Source organism: Aegilops tauschii, chromosome 6 (genome assembly GCF_002575655.3).
Source record: "Aegilops tauschii subsp. strangulata cultivar AL8/78 chromosome 6, Aet v6.0, whole genome shotgun sequence".
Taxonomy (NCBI): domain Eukaryota; kingdom Viridiplantae; phylum Streptophyta; class Magnoliopsida; order Poales; family Poaceae; genus Aegilops; species Aegilops tauschii.
Genome location: NC_053040.3, coordinates 438,620,211 through 438,630,356, shown reverse-complemented (window position 1 = coordinate 438,630,356; position 10,146 = coordinate 438,620,211). Strand labels below are relative to the sequence as shown.

The window sequence follows — 10,146 nt, the reverse complement described above, 5'->3', positions numbered from 1 at the left end:
ATGGACCGAACAGAGGTATCAGAAACAGCATTGATACTCCCAGTTACGTCTTTAGGCAAAACAGAAGCGACAAATGTCAGATACCATAAGGCCAACGGAACCATGTTATCTACGGTTGCAAAATAGATTTTGTTCCAAGAAACACAACACTACAGAGGAGCCACCAAACCACGATGCATGCACACTTGTCACAATAAACATAAGTACTTTGCAAAAGTCTGGAGGCTACAATGTCTGTCATGGATAAACTAAAGAACCGAATGTGTTTCATCACACAACAATTAATTGATTGGAAGAATATAGCGTATGTCAGTGTATTCTAGTACCTTTTGCACCTTTTACACTGCCTCAACCCTTGTTCACTCCACAATGAACTTTTCAATTACCTCCAACGCTAGCTCACGATGCATGACCCTGCGCCATGTATGGTCTCTCTTACAAATATATCAACACATTCAGAGATATGGTGATTTGTCGAACAACTATGTGTTGCAGATGAATTTCCACTAACATCCACCCGCGCAAACATTGAATAATCCATCATTTAAAGGACTAATTCCAAGTGTGGACACGGCCAAACCTTGAGCAATAACATGGGGCTAAGCTCCTGCCCGACGTGCGCCTACAGAGATGTAGGGCACGGTGAGCACCTCGCGAGGATGCGGCGGGCGTGATTCTTCAGGTCAGGGCTACCCACATCACGCCCCTGAGCTGATGCCGGCCAGTCAACCTGCGGCTGGCGCCGATGCGCGGACCTGCTGCCATCCTGTCTCTTCCTAAATGGTACATGCATGAATCCGTAGCATGCGGTGATGCACGAGCCTGCTGCTGTTGCATCTCCTCATCCACCCACTCATCATGGCAAAGCCCCGTTTTAGTCGTCCACATGGGCAGCCGTCGGTGTCGCCGTCGAGCAGCAAGATGCTGCCGAAGTGGAGCTGCGTCGGGAGTGGGCGCGTGTGGAAGATGGCGCCAATGGCGCAAATAGCCGATATGAACCGAAATGTATTTGCTTAACAAAGCTTTCCTCTGAGATTCTTTTTGTATTTTGAAACTACATTGTTTAGATACAACTGTTACGGTGATTGGCGATTTTATGAGCCATCCATCCACCCTGATCTGACGGTGGAAAAATAGGAGTTACGAGGAGTTACAAAACTAAAATTACGGAAAATTATATGTAATGATGGGACCATTACAATATTTTAGTGGGACCAGTTGTTTTTTGCAAGGGTAAATCCGTCACACCATAACCCGCGGTGCCCACATCGAACTCACGTATCTGCCTAGCCAGCCACGCCGCCGCGGGGATAATGGATCGCCGCCGCATGGCTCAGCCATGCCACGTCGCCGCCGTCCACCTCCGCCATGGCCGGCCTAGCGCCGCCGTCCATGTGCGCCATGATCGTCCCAGCGCCTCTGTCCACCTCCTCCATGGCTGCAATGGCGTCGCTGTCCACCTCTCCCATGTCTGCCTCAGCGCCGCCGCCTGCTTCCACCGTGCTCACTCACCCCACTGCCGTTGTTTACCTCGACCATGGCCCCCAGCAACTCTTCCCATCACCAATCCATCCCCCTATCTCACCATTCCCATCGCCGGCAAGGTCCGCCAGAAGAGGCGGACATGAATCCCCAAGATCAAGATCCAAGAGGACTAGGATGATTGCAGCGTCAGAGAAGAATTTGTAACAATCTACAATAAGGTAAATCCCCTCTTCCAATTAGCATAAAAGCTCCAAATTCTCCCCTTTGTTCTCCAATTAGCATATTCTCTGGATGGTCTGCAGGTTCGAGTAGAAACACATCAATGAGGTCTTGTTTCATTAGGATAACAGAACACATAATCTGTAGAAGTAGGATGCAGTATTTTCATTTGCTGAGTTGATGAATAAGCTTTAGTTCATCTTATACCAGAATGGCATGAATCATGATACTGGTGTGCTTCCATGGCAAAAATAATTCTACAACACTAGAAACTCCACATATGTGTACTACATAACAGGAGTAGCCAGATAACAGGAGATACAAGAGGAATATTACAAGTGTTGATAATTATCAGTAACTAGTAGGCTATTAGTTACTGTTAATTTTTGTAGAGAGTTTATATCACTAAATTCACAATTGCAGATCTAGCATAAAGATGGTTAGTATAAGAAGCAGAGTTCTGTTCATGTACTCAAAATGTAAAAGACATTTCGAAATCGGGAAACTGCGATAGGAGCAGGTGCTATTAGAGAACAATTAGCAGAAAAAAATTCCGAAAGGGTTTCTATTTAATGATGAAACTAAAATGGATAAATAGAAAAGGCTTTTTGGATTTTTTAAAAAATTCTAGAATGAAAAGAAAAATAATCTAAATCAAAAGGAAATGGTTGAGACTCCCAAGGAAATAAGTGGTTAAAAGACAAGGAAATCATGTAAGTAGTAATCATGTAGCCTGTTTGCCTATCGTGGATTGCAACCAACCTGAACTCTCTGCATTGCAGTGTCATGCCCAACTAAATTCCACAACAAGCTAGCTTGAACTATCTGGATAGCTTGAATTGCAGAAGCAGTAGCAGTAGCAGTAGCGGTCAGTACTGAAGTTGATCTATTAGGATTATTTTATTGTTATGTCTTCAAATTTTTGGTGCCTCTCGCTTCATAAGAAACAATTAAATCTTTTAGATATTACATTTTTATTTGGAAGCAATAAAATCATAGATTACAAAACTGAAGTGTAATCAACCTTTTCTTCTCAGCTAGTAGTTGGATGTAGCAGTATGGGAGTTAGTAATTGAATTCTGTAGTTCACCTACCAGCAAGCACTCTTACATTTAGTTCGCTCACATTCTTTTGAATACTGCTAATTGAATGATACAGGACCATGCTAGTACAGACAGAAGGTATGTTCTTTTATTTACTTATTTTATCATTATGTCATCGACATACAAACCAAAACCATTTTATAACCGCAGCAGGATGAACAGGCACAATACCATTATCAAGAAATTTGACTTGTACATTGTGAAAAATTATCCATTATCGGATGATAGTGGCGATGCCATGAATGAACATGTTGGTTATAATGCCAAGTTACTACATATTATATAAAACAAATGGCTACATCATTTCTATGTTGATCTAACTACCATTCTATGCTTTTGGACAGGGTATGTATGAACAAAACAGAAATTCATGTGAGTTCAGGGATAGGGGCGAGGGGGGCTCGGACGAAGATGGGTCATCGCCAAGAACGAAGAAATGAGCATTTAACAATCCCAGGAAGGCATTGACTTTTGGCAGCAATGGCGATCTTCTTTAGTAGCCTTTTACTTTTTGTTCATGTTTATTAAGCTTGAGAGCTGATCTGTTGCTCCAAACAGTGTTTATAATTTATCTCCAACCAAAAAACACTTCATTCAAGACATAATTGTGAGACTATTTTTACAAGTATATGCTTTCAACTTCAAAGTTTTGTTCATTTTCAGATGATGGTTCGTTTGATGCCCACACACTAAATAGTGGCTTGTACTAATTTTCAGCATTTCAACATTTTCAACATAAGGAATTCTACGGGCATGTGTTTTTCTCACTTATATCTACCACCTTCTCATTGCAATATCTTCCATGGTTTGATTTTTACTTTTATAACATTGGAAGTAAAAGAAATATCATAGCCAAAATTCCTTAATTTTATACTAGACATTATGATAAAATTTTAGCTCATTTGGCGGCCCCCTTCTCCCTTGCGGGGCGCTAGGAAGCTTCGAGCCCGAGCTAGAGTGCCTTTGAGTTTTTGCGCTGAAGGCGCCTAGCGTTGGACTCCTCCGTGGTCAGCGAATGCCGCATGACCTCGCGGAGGAGTGCCTTCTCCGGGTCGACAGGGCCCGAGCGCGCACATTGGCGGGAACAGTGGGGCTCCACCGTGGCCGCTGCCCGTTGCCGCGCACGCTGGGCTGCCTTCGCCTCCGAATATGGCATGTGCATCCCCACGGGAGCCAAGAGCACGAGCACCCAGCGCTGCCCGGGCGGTGCTGGCAACGAAGGGGAAGGGGAGATGGCCGCTCTGCTCCAGGATCTGGAGCGGCGTAGAGCAAGACGGGCGAACGCGGCCTGCAATGCATCGGTGTGTCCCGGAGGAGCCGGCGGCGAACGAGACGGAGCTCGAGCTCCCCCCGGTCTCCAACCGCGAACGCTAGATGGCATTGCAGAGCAGGAGCTTCTCGTCGTCGGACACGTCACTGCCAGAACCGGCATCCTCCTTCACGAGGTCGTCCAAGTCCATGGGATCGGTCTCGCTGCCGGAGTCGTGGCTAGACCTGGCCATGGCGAAGGAGGCGGAGAGGAGAGGAAGTGGAGAGGACATGAGGGGAGCGGAGAGGGCGAGAGGACTGAGAGTGACTATGGTTCGTCCGAGCGGGTGGGGTTTTTGTGGTGATGGCAGTGGGAGCAGGGTGGGCCAGAGTGGGCTGATTCGACATGGCGATGGTGAGCGGGCGCGTCTAGGCCGGATATGGAGACTGCCGATCAGTCTGAGCGTTTGAGCCGGTTTTAAGCAGCGTAGTTGGATGCGGTTTTTGCGACCAAGCAGTGACGTGGCAGCCCACCTAGATGTGTGGGGTGGGTATGGTGTCCGGTTGCAGATGCTCTAAGACATGAATAAGTCAGTCAGAGTTGTGTCTCAGGGAGCAAAAGAGCAGAAAAGGAAGTGAATTTTGAGAGTGTTGGCGCATACGGAGCACTTGAATGCTACCCGACTGTCTGGAAAATTACATATTCAGAATCTAACAAGTTCATGGATACATGGCGGAGTTAGAATAACTGTAACAAGTTCCCCAAAGGAATTACTAGTACACAATTAACTGTAACGCAGAGGTCGAGGACAGTGCCTGTCAGGCGAGACAGACGTAGACGACGGTGTTGTCTGGCGATCCGGCGAGGCCATATGTTGACGATGGGTGGATGGAGACCATGTACCAGAGTAAGCAGGAGGTCAAACATGTGATCGGAACCACAAAGCTGGGCCCTGGAGCAGTCCTCATCACAATTACGAAATGGTTTTGTTCGTTCTCATCATCTTCAAGGAAATGCAGACGAGCACATGGGTTCACACTTGGGAGCTTTTACATCCTCTCCTATTCCACATCAGTCTTCCAATTTGCCGATGCAGAAATCCTCAATGATGTCGAAGACTCATGTGCCATGCTGCAGGCTGAAATTGCGTCAAGTTAGTATAGTTATGTGAAATATAGTTCTTAGTACAATGACATGCGAGCTTCACGTGCTCCTGAAAAGTATAATGGAATAGAAATACAAGTAGGAAAAATCAGATGTAGCTCTCCATGTCAAAACTAGCCAATAAGAAACATCCACATAAGTGTTGTTATTTAAACTAAATTTTTCTCCTTTGGACAATCCATCAGCTAGAACTATAAATTTACTAATGCAAATATCTTCTGTCTTGTTTTGGATAACAACATCATGTACCAAGATATCATGGATATGGACCAGTAAATTTTTTCAGAGGGCGAACACACACAGTTTCAGTGATAACAGAAAATAAAATATATGGGTACTAAATTACGAATATGAATCAAGTGATTTGAGTGAAAATTATGGATTAGAATAAGGCTCGGGAAATTGGCAGCACACCTTTTCCTTAAGCTGGTTGGAAGCTACATGTTCAAGTTTCACCAAGGTTGATTAACTTGAATTGTGGACATGCGAAAACATAATTAGAACTGTCGTTTGTTGTCGTTTTTAATCAGTATGGGGCAAATGACAACGCTTAAATATAACAGTTATATCAGAATACATATTACAATTCATAAAGTATAAGGTCCCAAATTCAAAACCAGTCATACCTGAGCAGATGCCAGGATATGTGACAGTACCACTTCCAATATCTGATCCAGTTCATCCTACTACTGCAAGAAACAAGTTCTCTGAGTGCAACATCCCCCACAGCCCCATAAGGGTCATGGACGAACTGAAACAATAGCTCTTCAACCTAACAAACAAAAAGAAAATTCGGCAAATTCCAGAGGTTAAAGATTGGGAACAAAAGCAAATAGGTTCGATACATGCCCGAAAAGGCCTCACAAGTGACGCAGCGCATGCCGATAATAACTTTCACACCACACCACCAACGAAAGCACCCCAAGGACTAGGTGATTATGCTAAGTAGATGTTTCCATGATCTAGAGAAGTCATAAGCTTGCTCTCAGTATACTTATTTAATTTTCCGTCATAAAGCAAGCTAGATTTCAGATTTGGACTCTCACAGCTACTCTAATCATGCATGCCAACAATTCATACAACTGGTAAATCGCCCTAATCAGGTGCTGAAATCAATATATCTGAACTAAAGAGGATTACATTTTATCAAACATCCCCCAGGGCATAAACCATACATCTTCATCATGTCGCAGGGGAGAGCTTAATTGTGAGCACAACCCAATACATGAGTATTCTTTTTTTCGTGGGAAAAGACATGAGTATGCTAATCACCAGTTCACCACAGTAAGCATGAACATAATATGTTCAGATTTGTGAACAGGCAAAAAAACAGAGTTGTACTACTAGAGCGTACAGGCAAGTGTATTCCTCTGAACTAACAGCTGGTTGGGCGTTGTTGAGTGGCAATCACACCATGGGACAGCCATCGCGCAAACATGAGGATCAGAAGAGCTAGTACAACACGTATGCAAGTTACCTGTAGTGGGAGGGAAGGTCGCCGGCGGCGCTGACTCAGGCAGTAGGGTATCCGACGTACGGTGGAGAGAGATCCTGGCAGGTTGGGGGCGGTGGGGCAGCCGACTAGCCGAGGCTTCGGTGCCGCGATGTACGACCTGCAGTACTGCCGGCCGGCCGGAACATTGACGGCAGGAGCGACACCAAGATACCGGATTGCTGCTTCTCGCTTGGATCGGGTCCGCCGCGCGGGGATGATCCGAACAGCGCACCGCCTAGCCATCTACGAGCGGGATGTGTGGCGGCGGCTATGCGAGGAGAATTGGAACGGAAACGGACGAGAGATTCGGTTACTATTATACCCTTTTAGAGAAAAAATAATTCTTTAAATGATTTTTCGAGATCCAATGGCCAGAAAAATTCAGAGTTGGAGTTACATGAAATTACAAATCGTAACTCTACAATCACTGTAAAAGAGCTCTTGTTTAGAACATATGCTTTGTACTGATGATATCTCAAATAATTGAACGGATCAATTAGAAATTACAAATCATATATCACTGACAACCAAAAATATGCACAGCTCATATCAATATTGACAGAGAGAGAATAAATGGTTTCTTGTCATATATATTATTATTCCCAAAAAATGGGTTCAGACATTCAGTAGCATGACAAAGCAAAAGGAGATCCACTCACATATGGACTCTTCAAATGCTAGACAAGTACAAAAGAAATAGTGCCTAATCTAAGATAGTTCTGGCATAGACCTTGTGCAATTGTTGCTTATTAGTGCCTCGCAAAATATAGTCACAGCAGGGAGCAGAACTAAGCAGCAGGGCAAAGATGACAATCACAATTGAGATAGAAAATAACCAAGCTGCTAATTAGCAGACAATTATTTGCCTCTTGGAAAAGAAAGGGGAGAAGTAAATCACCTTGGATGAGAACTAATTAATTATCAAGCTGCTGTAGCTGCCAAACATGCCACAACTAAATACATGGATTCTTCCAATGTAGCTTGCATAGGCACCTGAGTACACAAAAATAGACAAAATAATGCATCAATTAAAAGGAGCCAAAACAAGCAAAGTATATCACGAACAAAAACAAATGAGGAAAGGGTTCATACAGAGAGGGGAAAGAGGCAGTGGAAGGTGAGAATACCAGCAGGCTCCACAACAACTATAGATACCACGACACCATGTCGAGTATATGTAGTTCTTGATAGACAAAACCTTTACCAAAATAAGATAAACCTCAGTGTACTAACAACACTAAAATTTTGGATATTAGCTGCCAACCATGACTATGTGATATCTGCCCAGGTAAAAAAGTATGTAAGATATAACAAAAAGGGAGGCACACATGAATCATTTCTTCTGTTGGAGGCAAAGAATCTAAGGCCTTATACCTCTATCCCCAATTCTTTCTCTCTTTATCAGAATATAACTAAGAACCACTGCACAAATATGCATTCAGTATGGAACATAGGTCGCTGGAATATAAGTAAACAAAATAGTTGGCATACATAGAAACTAATCTAAACATGGCTAAAACAAACAAATATCAGAATGCAGAAAAAACTTGACTTTGAGAGAGAGAGAGAGAGAACCCTTTCATCAAACTCTTCCTCAGGATTCTTCCTCTCCTCTTCTTTCTCAGATCTGCACATCATGTTTACAAAAATAAAGAAATCGAAATCAGATTACCAGAGAACTGGGGGGATCAAGAGGTAGGGGGGTGGGCGGTGTGAGGACGTGCAACCTGGATTGGGGACAGGGGATGACGACCAGTGAGCAACGACCATCAGTCATGGCCGGCGACACTTCTCCACTCCACGACAACGCGAGCGACGCCTAGAGCTCCGGCATCGCGGTCCTGCCTCCACCTCTGTTCTTCTCACCCTCCCATGCTCCTGCACACCCATCATTAAAACCAAACACCAAAACCCTAACTGCGAAATATAAATTAATTTAAGGAGATAGGAATTAGGAGAAGGAGCTTACACAGGGGAGGAGTTCAAACCCCTTCTTTCTTGTAGAGATCGAGCCGCCACTGACCGCGAGGTCGGCCCTCCCCCGTCCGCCGCCACACCTCCCTCTCCTCTTTCTCTCAGATCAAGCAGCCACCGACCGCGAGGTCGACCCTCTCCCGTCCGCCGCCACATCCCTCTCCTCTTTCTCTCTCCTGCGCCGGCCGTCGGGGGAGAGAGAACGGGCAGCTCGAGATGGAGCAACGCCGGTCGCCTCCGGGTGCGGCGGCTCTGGCGAGATGGGAAGAGCGGAGGGAGCCGGCAGCTGCGCTGGGAGTAGAGAGCGCCGAGCGGGGAAGAAGGGACGCGGGGGGTCGCTCCGACCCGGCCGCCCTCCATGGGGTCGCCACCGAGGCGCGCGGATGGAGGAGGAGAGGAGGAGGAGGCGGCGCGGATGGAGGAGGAGGCGAGGACGCGGCTAGGGTTCGTGGGGAAGACGCAGTCTGCACGGTCTCGCTCCTGCCCGCGCTGCCTGCCTTTTTGGCCCGCTGAAAAGACTAAAATGCCCTCGACGGGGTGCAGAATTTACAAACGGTGGCATAGCGATTATATGGGGCGACGTGGAGGGCGCGGTCGTGACTACGAGTCTAGGAGGGTTTATATGTTCAATCATTTCGGCCTTTTCTCCAAAAAAGTACGGGCGTGTCCCCTGCGGAGAAAAATGTCCGTCCAGTTGAACGTCTGTGCATTTGCATGCGCTCTTCGAGCTCGAGCCGGGAAGAACACTGGAAAAGGCTTTTTCCCTTGCTCGATCCTGCTTCGCCGAACGGGCGTTTGGCAACAAAAGAGACAAGGACAGTGCACACTTTCCTCCCAGAGAACGTGTTTGTGTGATGGTACAATCCCAGTGCATCTACGACGCAATTTACGTGACCTTCGCCGGCCGGCCTGTCCCTTGTCTCCACGCAAGCGAAATGGCATGTGTGGCGGTCACCGGCTGCTCATCATTTCGTGTACAATCAGCTGACTTGAAGTGGCTAGTACCGCCGCCCGCCGGCGACCAGGCTGGTATACGGAATGTTCCAGCCTTTTGGGTGGATCCAAGTCACCGCAAAGTGTTTTTCACTGGTGCTGGGAGCTACCGGTGCTTCTTTCACCAATAGGATGCTGTCAACTCAAAAGTTGTATCCATGTATTTCTCTCATTTGTTCATTTAACTCCTTTTCGAATTTTTTTAACTCCATTGTATTTGATCAGCTGGGGTCCCACCCACGTGCATGTCACTCTTTCCATGTACGTACTCCTGACACACCTCTCACTTCAGACATACAGACTATGTCAATTCATTTTCTCCAACCGATCAACCTCTCTCACTTTGAACTTATTTGAATTTTTTGTAAAGTAGATTTGAACTTAAAATACATTTAAATTTATTTCAAAAACTAATTTCAATTCTTTTAGAAAACAAATCTCACTCATTTTCAAAATACTAATGC

The 10,146-nt window shown here is 45.6% G+C and overlaps 1 protein-coding gene and 1 long non-coding RNA gene across 12 annotated transcripts; one reads left to right on the top strand and one right to left on the bottom strand.

The window, feature by feature from the left end:
- Window positions 1-1,281: 1,281 nt before the first annotated feature.
- Window positions 1,282-3,469, top strand: LOC120966587 (uncharacterized). Its single transcript, XR_005760631.3, has 2 exons — window positions 1,282-1,703; window positions 3,152-3,469. It is a non-coding gene; the product is annotated as an uncharacterized lncRNA (long non-coding RNA).
- A 1,226-nt stretch (window positions 3,470-4,695) lies between these two features.
- Window positions 4,696-9,209, bottom strand: LOC109772464 (uncharacterized). Of its 11 annotated transcripts, none has more exons than XR_012188098.1 (8): window positions 8,685-9,184; window positions 8,443-8,593; window positions 8,291-8,342; window positions 7,808-7,913; window positions 7,614-7,708; window positions 6,575-6,983; window positions 5,847-5,992; window positions 4,696-5,194 (listed from the first exon to the last, which is right to left on the bottom strand). XR_012188098.1 is itself a non-coding variant. In XM_073502387.1 (8 exons), the coding sequence occupies exons 6-8, from the start codon at window positions 6,956-6,958 to the stop codon at window positions 5,176-5,178; spliced, it is 426 nt and encodes a 141-aa protein (XP_073358488.1). In that variant the 5' UTR covers window positions 6,959-6,983; window positions 7,614-7,708; window positions 7,808-7,995; window positions 8,291-8,342; window positions 8,443-8,593; window positions 8,685-9,184; the 3' UTR covers window positions 4,696-5,175. The 11 variants fall into 11 exon arrangements, 10 of the variants coding, with proteins under 10 accessions (XP_073358488.1, XP_073358493.1, XP_073358491.1 ...); XM_073502387.1 differs by having other exon boundaries at window positions 6,698-6,983; window positions 7,808-7,995; XM_073502392.1 differs by having other exon boundaries at window positions 6,698-7,038; window positions 7,843-7,995.
- Window positions 9,210-10,146: the final 937 nt, after the last annotated feature.